This window comes from Hyalella azteca, unplaced genomic scaffold, assembly GCF_000764305.2.
Source record: "Hyalella azteca isolate HAZT.00-mixed unplaced genomic scaffold, Hazt_2.0.2 contig7231, whole genome shotgun sequence".
Classification (NCBI taxonomy): domain Eukaryota; kingdom Metazoa; phylum Arthropoda; class Malacostraca; order Amphipoda; family Hyalellidae; genus Hyalella; species Hyalella azteca.
In genome coordinates this window covers 72,257-89,524 of record NW_025937359.1, presented here as the reverse complement: position 1 = coordinate 89,524, position 17,268 = coordinate 72,257, and the positions used below count along the sequence as shown (strand labels likewise).

The 17,268-nt window shown below is 37.7% G+C and overlaps 1 protein-coding gene across 2 annotated transcripts; it reads right to left on the bottom strand.

Moving 5' to 3' along the window:
* Window positions 1-1,468: 1,468 nt before the first annotated feature.
* On the bottom strand, window positions 1,469-15,826 carry LOC108669269. Of its 2 annotated transcripts, none has more exons than XM_018156574.2 (4): window positions 15,210-15,826; window positions 13,968-14,078; window positions 8,588-8,791; window positions 1,469-3,231 (listed from the first exon to the last, which is right to left on the bottom strand). In XM_018156574.2, the coding sequence occupies exons 1-4, from the start codon at window positions 15,535-15,537 to the stop codon at window positions 3,023-3,025; spliced, it is 852 nt and encodes a 283-aa protein (XP_018012063.1). In that variant the 5' UTR covers window positions 15,538-15,826; the 3' UTR covers window positions 1,469-3,022. The 2 variants fall into 2 exon arrangements, with proteins under 2 accessions (XP_018012063.1, XP_047737132.1); XM_047881176.1 differs by having other exon boundaries at window positions 8,588-8,785.
* Between the last annotated feature and the right edge of the window lie 1,442 nt (window positions 15,827-17,268).

Sequence of the window (17,268 nt, the reverse complement as noted above, 5' to 3'; positions counted from 1 at the left end):
TTGGCAAATCGGCTTCATCATTTATTCAATAGAGGGTTGATTGGTTTTTGGCGTACGATACGAAAACGATTCCATGATGTTGAAAACATGAAAACGCGATTAAAATTAAGTCGCCCATTGAAATTAGGGAGTAGTAAATCGCGCCTTCCTTGTACTTAGGTTAATTTGTATTTTTATAGAATATTGAGATTTTTTACAATAATATAATATATGCTTTAAATCTAAGGAAACATTTCCACTTTTATCTAGGTGCTCATTATGTAGGTAGTTTGACAGTATGAGAGTGGAATAAAACTTCGAACTTAGAGAATGGAAAAAAATAATAGAACTACATGTCGCGGATTATCTTGCTTCCAGCTCATATCAGAGACCTTCAACGAAAACGCCTAATCATTAGAGCCCCGCGAACCAACCCGGAAGTTCTTCATTTACACGAACTGAAGAATTGATCGCAGAAAATAGGTAATGGATTTACCCTCCAAATGAGAAGCCGAGCCTCAGTTTATAGCTGCAATGGTCATCTGATTGTTAGGTATATGCAGTTTCGCTGCATACGATAGCTAGGCGATCAACTCGACTCTGTTCAGTTGAGAGCAGAACATTTGCTTATCACGCGAGGGCAAAAATGCGACATGAGCAACCTCAAATATACTATTAATTTTAAATTTATTTATTTTGTAGAGATGCCGGATGAAATTGTTTGTACTCGTAGTTATTGCTGAGCTCATGCATATATGTTGAAGCTCATGTATTGGTTTGTTTCAAGCATTATAGCACCTCATATATTGGGACTGTCCGGGGTTGTGTCGACTAATTTCATCGTGACGGATATTCTTTTATTTTGAAATTGTATTTTTGGAGGCGATTCATAAGCAATCAAAAACATGCAGCGGAATATTGAATTGTTATATTAGAATTGATTCTTATTTCCGTTCGTTAAATTTTATTCAACCATAAAACATCAATAATTCGTTCAGAATTTCACACTGAAGGCTGAATGGGAGTTCAATGCTAAATGGTGATTGGAACGAGCATTCTTTGAATAACTTTCTTTTGTTCCAAATATATTAACTGGATACTGGATAATTGTATTTTGAGTAACTGAATTCGCGATTGTATAAAATTGCAGAGATGAAGCGTGCAGCTAGGGAAGTATAAAAACTATATTCGTTAGATTTATCTTTGTTAATCACTTTAAGGAAATATATAATTTATTTTTCGAAAAATGTGCTGATTTCGACATCTGTAGCGTCTCCAATTGAATAAAAAAGATTTTAATGGATTGTTTCGCGTAAACTAAATTCAGCTTTAGATTTTTTGTTCTGTTTATTTAAACTGGGTAGGTTCCCGCCATGCATATGAGCGAATTTCTTGTTCTATGGCGAACTTTGGCAGAAAAAAATGCGTTAAGCAGGGTAAGAAAACATCGAATAACTGTTAAAGTTAAGTCAAAGCAGTATGATGATAATCGTAGCATTTCACGCTGAATATGCATTCTGAGACACATGTGAGCGTTGAACAATATCTAAGTACTCAAAAATTATATATATAGCAATAAATTAAATCTATTTCCTCTACAGAGTTCAGGTCGATCATTCTGAAATTGTCAAGAGAATTTGATACACGTGGTCACTCCATAGATAGCTCCATGAAAACTGATGACAGCGGATAATATTAAATTGCATTTTAGAAAACTATCTTCATGTCTTTATTACCTGTCAAAAATCACCAGAAACGAGGATGTAGATGAATTTAATTGAAATTATAGATGTGCTATAGTTATGATATCTGTACTATAATAATTATGAAAGCTGTGCTTAAATTATGAAAGCTGTGCTATAATTATATATGATAGCTGTGCAATAATTATGATAGTTGTGCTTATAATTATGATAGCTGCGCTATAAGTATGATATCTATGCTATAATTATGAAAGCTGTGCTATAATTATGAAAGCTGAGCTATAATTATGAACGCTGTGCTATAATTATGATAGCTGCGCTATAAGTATGATATCTATGCTATAATTATAATATTGATAATTTGATAAATTTTTCGATTTCAAGACGGAATTGCCTGCCACAACAAACTTGATTTTCGCGTAAAAAGCAACAAATTTTGGGTTGAAAAAAATGATCACAATAATTGTTCATCAATTTTATAATGGAGACTAGAAGTTTTATCTCATTGAAATAAATGATTCGTACGTATTCTGGAATCCCTAAACTTTACTATCAATTCGAAACGAAGATTAATTCATTTTTGAGACTCATGATTTTTAACGATGATCAATGTAGGATGTGAAGCTACCACTAACAGGCCTATTAAAGTCGGACGCTTGCCATTATTACGTCCCCAGTACGCAGTCAATGTCCCTTGCACAGCACACACACGGGACGTTCCTGGTCGGGGCTGAACGAACAAAAAATTTAAATAACAGCTGTAAAAACTACGCCTTAATGTAAAGTACTACTTACAAACATGAAAATGCAGAGAACAAGGAGCAAATATTAGTCTACAACATCAATTAATCCCAATTCGACAACGAACCTAAATGAAGCTTCTAAAACTATATTCCTTGCCATAACTACACCGCCATGACACATGAAAAATGTAACCTAATTGAAATGCCTGCTTTTCCACCGTCATTTCCTATAGTTAACATTAACCAAGGTAGACTTCACTTTTGAAGGACTCGCTCAGTCAGGACTTATGAATTCTCTAAAATATATCGTAGATCTGGTGATTTAATCTGACTACCTTGCAAACGCTCCTTGGGCAAAAATAGAAAGATGAGCTTGTGCACAGCTCCTGCAATTTTCGAGTGTTAAAAGATTAATTAATTGAGTGTTAAAATCACTCAATTAATTTTCGAGTGTTAAAAGATTAATTGAGTGATTTTTGTTTTGTTAGTAAATTTTTATCGATATTGTGTTCAGCAATGTACTGTAGTTCGAGGTTAATTTTTGTATAACCTCACGGCCAACGATGAAAGCCGCTTGACCAGCTTCTCATGTCAAAGCTACTGAGCGAGAAAAGCTCCACACATGAAGACATGTGATTCAGCACAGTTGACATCCGCTAACTTGGCATCAGAGGTGTAGAGATGACCGCAGTTGTCGCCGTCGGGTTGTCCAGGATACCAGTCTGGCATGGTACCCGGGTTCCTGTAACTGTTGAGCCACATCCACTGTCCATCGACCTTGTAGCTGCCTAGCCACATGTACTGATCTGCGCAAACATAGTAGAACAGGTTCAATTGACTGCCCGTAATATTCGTATTTAGAGGCACCACCCAGTGAAAATTTACAGTCGCGGCAGCTTCTGCTTTGGATTACCAGAAGCTGGGGCAACTCTAAATTTTGTTAGGGTGGTGGTTACAGTTCAGAGTACCAGGATTGGCGCAGAGAGGTGCGGGTTCGATCCCAGCTCTGTGCGCCAGTTTCTGGTCAGAATCGGCGAGGAGGCCGGGCTGTTAAGGTCGTGCTTGAGAGCCGCGAGCTTTCAGGCAGGCTTGGCTGAATCCCTATGAGAATCTATCTAGCCATTATAACTCCGCTCGTAAATGAAATCAAGCTGAATTTTTTCATGCCCATTCAGCTATTTATTTACAATTTACCGACAGTTACAAAATATATGTACATTTTTATAACATCAGATATGATAGAGTAAAATGTTGCACATCGATGTTCATTATACTTGAGAGAGATGCGACTTACCTAAATTTTTGAGACATGCTGAAGTAGTAATATTTATTCTCTATTGATTGGTATTAAAGTCATATTTGAATCACCCTCTATTTTGTAGAAATTAGCTAACAAGATACTTTTTCATCACTCCTGAATCGTAGATTTCCCATTTTCTTTGGGACCTGCATGGCCCCGAGCATGTCAAAGTGTCGTACGTTGTCGCGACACTTTCCTTGGCGGTCATAAATCAGCCCGCGTGAAGTGGCATAGTCGATCGTCTACCCTCTTCCTAGGGGGTAGAGGGACAGCCTCCTTACCCTCCTTACCCCCTTAGCCTCCTGGCACGTTTAAATTACAGCCTTCCCTTGTTACTTCGTGTGCTAGAACGCTGGCGACATGCGTTTCTCTCACAAGAAATCGAAAAAATTGTCCCTTTCATCACCACGAATCAATAAAGGTCTCCAGTTGTAAAGATGGAGGTAAGATTTATTACAGTCGTTACTTATCATGGATATAACAAGATTTGAATCTCATCAGTCAGAGGTCTCTAAAATAGAAGTTGAAAGTTGCTTTATTTGCTATACTGTAGTAACCTTTAATAATGCCAACGGTGAATGCCAATGATTGCGATGAAGTACAGCCCATGTTTATATATAGCTTCAATGTAACATCGATGTTGTTTGCTCCGCAGAAAACAACAAAATCTCCTGACGGTTCTACAAGCATCGCCTCCAGTCGAGAATGTCGCCAACAATACAACTCCAATAGTGAATTTTACAAGCGATGAAGACGATTTGAGTGATTTAGTGATAGAAAAGTCAGAGAAATCGAGAGTGCAGAACGCTGGGCCATCTCATATCAGTGAAGAGTCCAGCGTGCAAAATGCTGAGCCACCTATTAACAGTGAAGAGTCGAGCGTGCAGAATGCTGAGCCGTGTAATAGCAGTGAAGAGTCCAGCGTGCAATGCTAAACCACCTAATAGCAGTGAGGAATCGAGCGTGCAGAACGATGAGGCACCCAGCAGCAGTGAAGAGTCGAGCGTGCAGAATGCTCAGCCACCCAACAGCAGTGGCGTGCAGTGGCGTGCAGCAGTGGCGTGCCATATTATAACACCATAAAGAATGAGTGTTTCAGAAGAGGAAAAAATCGAGGGGTTGCAAAAAGACATTTTGAACAACGCCCGGCATGTCTTTGGTGATCATAAAATGCGCTCAACAACCTAAAATTATTTTTGTAAAAATCAAGATGATCAAAATCACTTGCCAGATCTTGAAAAAACAGGAGTTTTTCAAGCCATAATGAAGATTCTAAACAGAGTGAAGGACCAAGCACACAGTCTTATTCATGACGTTAGTAACAACAGAGTGGAAAATTTCTTCAATCAAGTTGCAAAGTTTATGGGAGGAAATAGAATAAACTTTAGTTTAAAAGACGGCTTCAAAAGCAGATGCAATGGTGCTGTAATAGCACATAACACCGGACGCTTGCATTCATTAATTCACGAAAAACTTCCTCGGAAATCCCCTAACAAGGTGATGATGAAAATTGAAGCTCATTTGGCTCAAAAGAAGGCCAATGCCAAAAGACGGCTATTCAACGGAAGTGCTGTCAAGTTGAAACGGAGACAAGGTCGAGCTTTCGGATACAAGAGCAACGCTTTCGCTACCGTGTCACATGAAGCTAAAAGGAACTTTATTCAAAATTGTTCCTGGATGAACATCAAATTCAGACCCTTGAGTGTTCAACAATTCAACAAAGTAATTGTTCATCATGGCATAATGAACGTAGAAAAAGATTAACCGCTTCGAATTTCGGGACTGTATGCAAACTGAGAAAAACAACAAGCAAGCAGTTGGTCGCCCACAGAATAATGAATGGCTTGAGTGACACGATTCATGTCGAAGCGTGGGGGTGGGAGAGGGAAGCTTCAGCGTTTGAAGGCTTAAAAAATGGGCATCTCAGTGAAAAGATGCGGTTTTTTTCGTAGGCAAAGATTTGCCTTATATAGGTGCATCCCCAGACGGTCTTGTGGATCATGACCACATTGTTGAAATCAAATGTCCAAGCTCTGCACGTAATTTCAAGACAATAAAAGATGCTGTGATCGCTAAAAATGCAATCATTTGAAAGTCGTCGACGATCAAGTAATACTGAACAGAAGGCATTCCTATTTCTTCCAAGTTCAAGGTCAGATGAATGTTACCGGACGAAGTAAATGTTATTTCGTGACCTGGATACCAGAAGATATACATATAATTGTTGTTGATTTTGAACCGATGTTTTGGATCAAGCGAATGGAAGTGCAGCTTAAAAATTTTTACTTAAACAACATGTCACCTTGCATTATCAACGATGATGTTGAATATTGAATAGATATTGAATATTCTTTATACGGGTCATTGCGTATTCAGTGGAGCGACCCTCGACCATACGAGAAGAAAGAGCCTCACAATAATTTCCCTGTAAAAAACCCTACTGCTGTTTCACAGCTTCCCCTTCTGTCTCCATCCCCATGAAGACGGATACTTCGCTGTTGCTGTGCAAGTGACAGCCAGTATCACTGTCATTATGAGTAAACTTTTGGTCTCTGTATGGTCTGAATTACTGTCCCTGTAGTTTGATAGATCTTGATTAGCAGTAAAGTTAAAATTTCGTCGCCTTTCTTTAACCTTCCATTGACGTGCCTATAACAGAAAAAAATATTTAATAGTCTAGTGACAATACGTCATTCGTTCAGAAATTTGTACTATCTGAATTAAATATAATGTTAATGATTTAGGTATTGAATGGGATGCATTTATATGATGAAGATGAATATATAATATATATCTGCATGAAAACAGCCTATTTGGCTTGAAGTCTAAGCTCCTATTACAGTGAAAGACATGTCACTCACTGCTGTGAGTACTGAGTTACATTTTTTCTTCATTTATCGCTACCCCATACATTTCCGAATTATTATTCTAGTATTAGATATAGGCACTTGAAGCCGAAAGTTATGTAAAACTTCCGTAGATTAAAGCACGACACAGACCTTTGGTTGTCATGCTCTCCTGCAGGCAATAAATATTCTCTTCAAAGTAAACATGCACTCTTTTTTCCCTACCAACTGGTCTAGTTAATAAATTAATCATTGAATTAAATGAGCTGGAATGTAGCATTTTAAATTCTATACGTACATGATCTGTGCAGTAATTAGAACATTCATGTAAATGTGTAAATTTTTATCAGAAGTTCATAAAATACGGTTAAGACATGCATTTAAATTTATATTCTATTTCTAAAGACATTTTTTAAAATCTAAAAATTAGCGTGTAACAACACATTGCACATTGCTTAATAATCTGTAATATTAATATCAAACTGAATATTAATATCAGCCCACTGAATTATTATCATACTGAATTACTGATTTAAATTATTATTACTGTGATTTTAAAAATTATGATTTATATGATAATAAAAAGGCAAGAATAAATAGCGGTACTTAATTTTAAAGCAAATAACAGGAGCGAAAACCATAATGATGCGAAGTACCATGGTACGGATTATCATTTAAAAAAATTTGCAGCTATATTTGCGCAACTGCTACATTAGTATTACATCAGACTACATGTTCAAATAAAGTTTGTATCCTAAATTGTTGAGGTCAAAACATGCCCAGTGGTTTATGAGGGAACTGCAAGCTCATAAATCTCTCTCTCGGCGTTGGCAGCGCCCCTTCAGTGCCTTCTCTCCTTCCCGGACCGTGGGGGGCCAGCGGTTGGCCAGAGCAGGTTAGCTCTGGCCGCCCGCTGGCAATTCACCGGCCACCTAAAGCCGCCCCTTGCCTAAATCAAAATCCTTGAAGCCTGGGGAGTGTTAGCCACAAATATGTGGCTGAAGTGATAACGAGACCAAGGGCTGGTGACGGCCGAACTTACATGCGAGTGCAGATTTTACAAAGATTTGCTGGTCTCAGGGAACTCGGACTTCAGAGAACTCAAAGTTACAAATTATAAATTAGTTAACATTGCTATGTTGCAATATCTATTAATGAATGATACCCGTCAGTCAGTCATCTAACAAATTTATACATGAATACAAAGGAGCCTGTAACTATACAGTGCACCTAATAACTATACAGTTATGTATAGGTATAGTAGGTAGGTGAGGGGACACACCGCAACCTGACACTGCCATCGGCTCCCACCAATAAATTAGTTCTCAACCCTCCCATACCCCACTCATCCTCTCCATCGTCGTCTTCACTTACCCAAGCCTCGCTGTTGTCTCGACTCGCTGCTAGACGCTGCCGTTAAAATTTACCCTGAGTTCACCCAGTGTGCCGAGTTTAGAGTTGGATCGTCCGTGAACAGAAACTGCTACAATTCAGCACAGCAGAATTGTAGCAGTGAGTTGTGAGTGCGAGACCGAAAAATGCTGTGAATGTTCTGCGATGATAAGAATTGGCGAAAGGCTTACGCTATTATACGCTACGCTAAAACCGCTATTATATTATTATATATAAGACGAGTGAACGCGCACAATGGTTTGTGTTCCTCTGATGTAACCAATTTGGGTACATGCCACGAAAATATAGGATAATGTTACTGCAATTAAAGACCAAAATTTAGTCCTCTGATTAGTAGCACATTCACCGGAATGACCTCGTACACTCACGAGCGCTACAACAGTGTGAGCAACTCCCAACCATGAACAAAAGATTTAAAATCTAGATTCCGCCATGCTTTACTTACTACATTAAAATTTTGTCCTATCAATCCTCGAGATAAAGATACTGTGCATATAAAACGCTTAGTTCGATCTCAAACAGGAGCCTACAGGAATATAAGTAGAAATCCCTAGCACAATGCATATGATATCGTTATTCAACTTACTTTTCAGACCGACACACCTGTCATTCCGTATGACTTCCAGAGCGTTTGCATTTGTGCGAAATCTTGGTCGGAGCGCGCGGTGGCGAGGTCAGCTCCCAGAGACAGGCAGTATGCACGCGCGTAGCACCAGTTTTTCTTATTCGAGAGCGAGGAAACCATGAGACACATGCCACCAGAGACAGTGAAGGGTGCAGTGCAGTTTTGAAGAGGAGCGACTGGTTCTACAGACAGAAGGGTCAAGTTTTGCAGTAGTTGCTCTGATCTTCGAGTTGTACAACATTATAAAAACACGTCACAAGGAATTTAAAAGCAAAGAAAATTCACAATATCGAGATTGAAAACGTTTCGGAGTCCAGCTCCATCATTAGTTCGACTAAACTAAAAATTAATAAAATCATTTTATAAGTCCAAATTCAAAGACAGACATAAAACCTAAACAAGACCTAACATTATATCGAAATAAACAGGACTAGATTGGAACAACTTAGTCCTAGGGGTACGACGAGAATATAAAATCCTAGTGATTCACTATTTCTAGATTATATGAACTAAAGGCATTATTGAGACACGGTTTTCGTTTGAAGATATGTAGAGACTCCAAAATTCTCAAATCCGAGCAGCCAGAAGTGGAACCGAGTATCCTGAAATCACTCTCAGATACAGCCACGTCGCACTGTTCAGCATGGAGGCGCACGGAAGAATGAGGAGGCTTGGCGAGAGGCAAGCTAGAACGATAGCTCCTGCCAAGGTGTTCAGGAACCCGGATGTAGAAGTTACGCGACGTCATTCCAACGTACGCAGATGCACAGCGTGCACAACTGAACTCATAGACTAGGTTTGATCGCATCCGAGCAGGAATAGCGTCCTTATACCTGAAGAAAGAAATAATTTTGAAATTATTGACCAGTGAAACATGCAAATTTATATTCGGGAAATATTTCAAACACAAAATCTTTAGCTCTCTGGACATTGTTTCAGACGCACTACCAAAATAGGGCAATGTGCAATAAATAATTTTCTTACTATCGCATTCAGTCACAGTTTCAGAAAATTTGTTAGATAAGAAGCGTTTGATCTTACTATACACAAGGCACGATGGAAAGCCATTAAGCTGAAATATATTACGAATTAAATCGAATTTCAAATGCATATCATGGAAAGTAGAACACACCCTATAGCCACGAAGTTTGAAGACTATTCAATCAAATCAAAGTTTGAAGACTATTCAATTTGAAACGAAACGAGCATAAGCTAAAGAAGCTCATACCCAAGGCGGTAAATGTCGGTTTTCGATATACGGAAGTCTGAAAACGACCGCCCGACTTGGTGATTTTGCAATCGAGAAACGACAAGCAGATGTTGGATTCTAATTCCATAGTGAATTTCATTGAAGGATTTTTGAGGTTTAGATAATCAAAGAAAAGGCCCGCATGAGAGGGATGCTTGAAGATTAGAAAGGTATCATCAATATACCTATTATAAAAAATCGGTTTAAAATCAATGGGACAATCGGCCAACCAAGAAACTTCATGAAAGCACATTAAAATACTAGCGAGTGTGGGACCAAGGGGAAGGCCCACCATTAACTTGCTTATAAAGTTCCTAAAATTCATTAGTCTGATTTCGCTTCGAAATTTCAATTCCTACCAATTTTTGCTGCGTATAATACCCCGAGCTTTATCATAGCTAAATTTTTAGTTCCCATTTTGAATTGTCTAACTACTAACCAGTTTAGTGTTGATAATACGTACTCCTTTGTCGACCGTTTGAAAGATTTTACCGATGTTCAGCACCTGACTAATGGCTTCATTCGATATGGAAAATTTGTTCACTAATATTCCTCTTGCAGAAATTATTGAAATCTGCCTCAACTCTTTTTTGTAAGGATGTGAATGATCTGGTGATCGGTCTTAACCGCAATCTTTTCTAAAAGATTTTAGAATTATCAGTCATGAACTCTTTTTTCATTTTCGCTTGTAAACTTTATAAGCAAGTTGATGGTTTAGGAATGGGCGTTCCCCTTGGTCCCACACTCGCTAACATTTTCATGTGCTTTCATGAAATTTCTTGGTTGGCCGATTGTCCATTGATTTTAAACCGATTTTTTATAATACTTATATTGATGGTACCTTTCTGATCTTCAAGCATCCCTCTCATGCGGGCCTTTTCTTTGATTATCTAAACCTCAAACATCCTTCAATAAAATTCTCTATGAAATTAGAATCCAACAACTGCTTGTCGTTTCTCGATTGCAAAATCACAAAATCCGGCGGTCGTTTTCAGACTTCCGTATATCGAAAACCGACATTTACCAGCTTGGGTATGAGCTTCTTTAGCTTCTGTTCGTTTCGTTTCAAATTGAATAGTCTTCAAACTTCGATATACCGTGGCTATGGGGTGTGTTCTACTTTCCATGATATGCATTTGGAATTCGATTTCATTCGTAATATATTTCGGCTTAATGGTGTATAGTAAAATCAAACGCTTCTTATCTAACAAATTTTATGAAACTGTGACAGAATGTGATAGTAAGAAAATTATTTATTGCACATTGCCCTAATTTGGTAGTGCGTCTGAAACTATGTCCAGAGAACTATAGATGTAGTGTTTGAAATATTTCCCGAATATAAATTTGCCTGTTTTACTGTTCAATAATTTCAAAATTGATTCTTTCTTCAGGTATAAGGACGTTATTCCTGCTCGGATGCGATCAAACCTGGTCTATGAGTTCAGTTGTGCACGCTGTGCATCTACGTACGTTGAAATGACATCGCGTAACTCCTACATCCGGGTTTCTGAATACCGTGGCAGGAGCTATCGTTCTAACTTGTCTCTCGTCAAGCCTCCTTATTCTTCCGTGCGCCTCCGTGCTGAACAGTGCGACGTAGCTGTATCTGAGTGATTTCAGGATACTCGGTTCCACTTCTGGCTGCTCGGATTTGAGAATTTTGGAGTCTCTAAATATCTTCAAACGAAAACCGTGCCTCAATAAAGCTTTTAGTTCATATAATCTGGAAATAGTGAATCGCTAGGATTTTATATTGTTGTCGTACCCCTAGGACTAAGTTGTTCCAATCTAGTCCTGTTTATTTCGATATAATTTTAGGTCTTGTTTAGGTTTTATTTCTGTCTTTGAATTTGCACTTATAAATGGTTTTATTTATTTTTAGTTTAGTCGAAATGATGATGGAGCTGGACTCCAAAACGTTTTCAATATCGATATGGTGAATTTTCTTGGCGTTTTCTTTGCTTTTAAATTCCTTGTGAACTTGCGATATAAGCAGACTGATGATATAAGTACTTAAAAACACGTCAGTAGTATCCTTATTCAAATATCAAATTAACCAACAATGTATAAGCATATAAATATCAAGTAAATTCGTTATAATTTCATCGAAACTGTCTGCCTCTTCATTTAATATCGCAATGCTAGCCAATTTTTTTTTTTTTTTTTTGGTTCTTCAGCTCATTATTACTTCCCAGATTGACGTCACCAAAAGAGCTTAACTTATTGATGGTGATATTAAATGGGATATACTCCGTTTTATACTGATTTCATAATTTTCCATCAGTTCTTTGGATTCAGAGACAAACCCCATCATAAGTTTGAAACTACTAGAATATGCGTAAAATAATTTGAAACATCAAGACTTACACGAATAAAATTAGAGCCTACCAATCCAGATGAAAAGGTCAAGAAATATTAATAACATGATAATCACAAGTTTTCAGAGGATAAATACTATAACTTCTATAAGACAATAAAATCCTTAATTATGAGGCTCAAGGGGAGTACCCTACTTCGTTCGTATAATCGTACGTAGAAGTTTCGTGATGTCATTCCCACGCACGCGGATACGCACTATCCGCACAACTGTACACATTACATGAGAGTACCCAATCCGCGCAGGAATAATATCCTTAAATCTGAAGCAAGAACAAATTATGAAATTGATTACACGTGCAAGCCAACGTTCGGGAGCAGGAAAAGTGCAATTCATAATTTTCGCACCTTCTACCTCAAGAACGACTATAGAATCACATGAAAAAGCCTCTTCGTTTGAGTAAAAACATGAATTTTCAGAAACCAATTCAGATAAACATATGAAGGCATACAAATTCGTTGTGCACAACATGGAAGCTAGGACTCATTCTACAGCCGCGGTTTATCAATATATGAATCCCATTTATTTTAAATCTAAACTTGCAAAAGCTTCAAGAAGCTCGTGCCCAAACCCGTGAAAATAAATTTTCGACCTTCTTTTCGATTATCATATTTTGAAACATTCTTTAATAAACTCATCATAGAGCTGGGATCCAACAACAGCTTGTTGTTTCTCGATTGTATGATTATTGACTAAATATAAGTGTTCATTTTAGTAATCTGTGTACGGAATACCTACTATCATAGGTTTGGGTACGAGATTTTCGATCTTCAACTCAATTCGTTCAATTCAATGAGATTCGAAAATTGATACGCTGCGGCTATAGTGCTTGTTTCACCCTCCATGTAAGCCGTTCCAAATTTTAATGTATTCTTAATATGTTCTATTTGGATGAATTTCCTTTCTAGTTTGTGTTTACTCAAAGTATGAAGCTTATATCTAAGTGATTTTCTTATGTCGCACACGAAGTCGATAAGAGGAAAATTATTTATTGCATACTTTTCTATAATGTGTTTTGTGCCCGAAATTTTGTCAAAGGATTTGAAAATTCTTGATATGTACTTTTTTCAGTTAACTTATGTTATTGGTCTATAATTTACGAATGTCATTTATCCACAATAAAATGTTTTATCGCCCAAGGTTAGTAGTGTTTCTCGAAAATTATTGCGGCAAAATTTCGCAGAAACGGGTCACGAGCGAGTAGATGCAGCCTGCCAGTTTATCATAGAGAGTCGCCAACTAATGTTTAGGCATCGACGCTTTACTGCATCGCCTAGGGGTCCGAAGCACTGCTGTGAGTGTTTCATTACTAGAATCCTTTCATATTAATTCTGTGTTTACTTTTCACGTTCAAAAAACCTGTTGTATGCGTCATAATTTTATTTCCTGATTGCCCACAATGAACGTAGCCGAGATTATTAGTGTGACATTCGAATTAGTTACAATGTTCAGTGAAATTCAACCAGTCACCATCTCCGAGTAAAGATTCCTATTTCTCGCTCTTGCAGCTTACATGAACAATAAAAGAAAGAAAACCTGAAAAAAGAAAAGGAAAAGTTCATTTGCTAACTGTCCAAGGCGATTTATGAAAAGGCTATGCCGTCAGGGCAGTTAACAAACGAACTTTGGGTTTCTTCTCCCTGAGCACCTTAGAAAATGGTGCCAACATTTTTTTTTTCATATATATTATTTATTTTTCTGTTGCTGTCATGAGCCTCAACGCCTTTCTTACTATTCACGTCCATCATGCCACTGGGCAGGCAAATCTCCTGCAGGTTCGTGCAGAACGGGTTGGCTCGCGTGTCTCCGACCTTCAGGAGGGAATTTCCCGGCAGGACACAAGCTGCAGAAAAGGAGGTATGAGATGAGCGGCTTTTGGCAAGTTTGGTAGTTCAATAACTCGAAAATTTTTTGAAAATAACACTGTCGATTTGTTATATTGCGATCACGTCCGCTACAGAATTTAATTCTAATTTTTAATCTCTGCGTACCGGTCGCAATCATTTAAGCTGCTCTAAACTGTCACGTTAAAAGAAAAATAATCATTTTCGAACTTGCTTTCTTCATCCGGGTGATCCTTTGCGTAAGATGCTGTCGTGTATCTAATAAAATAAGTTGAAATTTGCCATTTCCGTCATCTTGCTAGCCTTGGAAACATACAAAGAAATTAGAACTGACAATTTTTTAATTAAATAAAACTAAACAATTAAATTTAATTTTAATAAACTGACAATTAGTTTTTGAGAGAAAAACATCCTAGCAATAACGACATTATCAAAACTAAATCGGCCAAAATGTTCTATTCAAATCTATACACGTAGAAAAACGCACTCACGCACTCAAAAATATTGTGAATTGCTCAACGTTCACTGATTCCGATTAGACCGAAAACGCACCATGCGCAATTAAGTGGACATCAACGACGCGAACGAGACAATATAATTTTAAATGATTTAGCTTGAGACTTGAGTCATGTTAGAGCAACTATGCAATACTTGGAGTAATTTATAGCACCATATATTAAACTATTTGAACTAACTTTTGACAATTTGATATTTTGACCCATTTTCTGAGAATTACACATTGTCTGCATTTGCGTAGCAGTAGATAATGTGTGGAAAAACGACAATGCAACGCACTCGCCGTTCAGTCAAAACCGACATGTGCGAAGAACGAAATAGGTTCTCCAGAATTTGTAGATTGGAATCAAGCGCTCTTAAAGCGACATAATACCTTGTATTAATCAAGTATCCACAAGGTGCATGTAGACTGCGTGTGTAATGGAGTGTCGAATGGAGTCAAATTCAACGATGTTGAATGGGTTAGACAATATTGTACAAATATTAACATTTCCACGTACGACTGAAATTTCTTCGCTCTGACTGACTTTAGCATTATTCAAAGTAACCCAATAGTTTAGAGAAGACGTATCAAAATAAGAACTTCATGAGGGTATCGCCGCTCATATACTAACCGTCAGTCCCGAAGACAGCCATGCAGTTGTTTGATCCTGTTGAGACCGTCAGGTTCACCTGCCCATTTCTGATGGGCTTGTCATCCCACAGGGTGCAGTTCCCCAACAAACCAGTAAGAGGAATGTAACAGGCTATAAAAGTCCAGTCCTTTGCAGAAGCCCAGCTCCAGCATTGCATTCGGGACCCGAGAATGCGGGAGCTGTTTTGACCCTTCAAAGTGGCCAACACGGCAGGGTCTGCAGACACCGGCTTCCAGTCCTTATAGCGACATAGTCCCTCCTGCCCCAGCCCCAGCATGCACATCGTAAAGGATACTATAACACGCATCTTGTCTTTGGATAGTCCAATCGACTAGAAATTAAGTAGAAGGAAGAAATTAATTTCAGTTCGTGGATCGTCTCAAAATTGTGATGCTCCCTCTGTAGCTGGTGCTATAGAACGCCGGCAACTAACTGGTTTGTGATGATACAAAATAGTGAGTTATTACGTTCTTAATTACGGATAATAAAAAATTTTCTTTCTCATGACTTGAGAGAAGTGACGAATGCGCTTCTTATACAATTGTGTTGTATTTGTCTGCTGACTGCGTGCAGCTGAGTGCGCGCGTGACTCACACGTTCGCGTCACTGCGAAAACTGGTCGCAGATCAACTGTCCAAACTTCAGGTACGCGCAAGTGAGGCCATGCATGTTTGAAGCCATGCATTCGGCTTCGTCATTTATTCAGTAGATATTAGATTGGTTTTCATCGTACGATACGAATACGAATGCGATGTCAATATGAAAACTTTATTAAAATTCAGTCGCTCATCGCAATTGGGGAGCAGTAAATTGTGCCTTCCCTTTATTGAGGTTATAGCAAATTGTTATAGAAATTCGAGATTTTTAACAATATTTTAATGTAATAAAATATAATATAAAATATTATACTATATGATAATACAAAAGGATAGAATAGAATGTAATATAATATATCTTTTAAATATAAATAAATATTTCATACCGCTCTCAACTCCTATATAGGTGCTCATTCATTCTGGTAAAGTTTAAGGATTACTGGTCAAGCGGGCATTTGATTCATTCGAACAGATTCATTCTTTATATTGTTGTGGACCACCAGGTTCGCATGAACTTTTGTCAAGAATAAAAGTCTTTTCTTGTCAAGATATACTTAAAATCCAACACCACAACACAGATATAAAATTGGGCAAGGTTACAAAGTTAATCGAGACAATCTGGAACAAAACATATACAGGCCGAATAGAGGGATCCTTACTGTCCGCTCTCTAAAATCCGAATGAATCCGGACCGTTCGTACGACACCAGTCAGCAAAGCTACGATTCTTTCTAAAACAATCTTACAACTTTTACATCCTAATTAAATACATTCTTTTCCTATACAATATACCTCAAGATATTACACATTTTTGATGCTTAATAATTAACCTAGCCCTCTACAATATTGTATTTAATGAATTTTACTGAGAATTTGGCATCAGATTTGATTGAAATAGCTGGACTTGAAAAGCAGCTAATTGATCTTCGACCTCAGTTTAAAACCTATTAGTGAAAATTTTTTGATGTCATTACCAACTTCAGATGACTTAGTTAATGATCCATGAAGTTCCAGTACATGAATCTGCTGAATCAACATTTTTTAGTCTAGCTCCACTATTAAGACGAACGATATTTAATCCCAGCTCACGCCTGATTTCCATTGTCATATGATCGTAAACAATAATTTTTCATAATAACCATCCTTCCATGCGTGCTTCACTAGAAAACGAAACAAAGTGCACAGTTGAACTTTGAAGAAAGTTCTGAAAGATTTCTCATCCTGTAGTCGTAACATCAAGAAAAGAAAAGGATAGAATGAGTTCATTCTAAATTCATCGATTCTCAAGAGCGTTCGCAATGCATTTGAACTAGTGTCAAATTTTAACATGAAAGTCGAAATATGATCATTAAGATTCCACATATTTCAAAATTTTCTCAATACATTTGCAACATAACTAATTATTTACGTGAAATATATGACTAATTTACCAATCACGTTGAT

Coding starts and splice junctions, on each gene's coding strand:
- LOC108669269 (XM_018156574.2), bottom strand. CDS start 15,537: ATGCGTGTTATAGTATCCTTTACGATGTGCATGCTGGGGCTGGGGCAG. Junction 14,079..15,209: donor GGCTGTCTTCGGGACTGACG/GTTAGTATATGA, acceptor CCTTTTCTGCAG/CTTGTGTCCTGCCGGGAAAT. Junction 8,792..13,967: donor TGGCATGATGGACGTGAATA/GTAAGAAAGGCG, acceptor TTCTGTCTGTAG/AACCAGTCGCTCCTCTTCAA.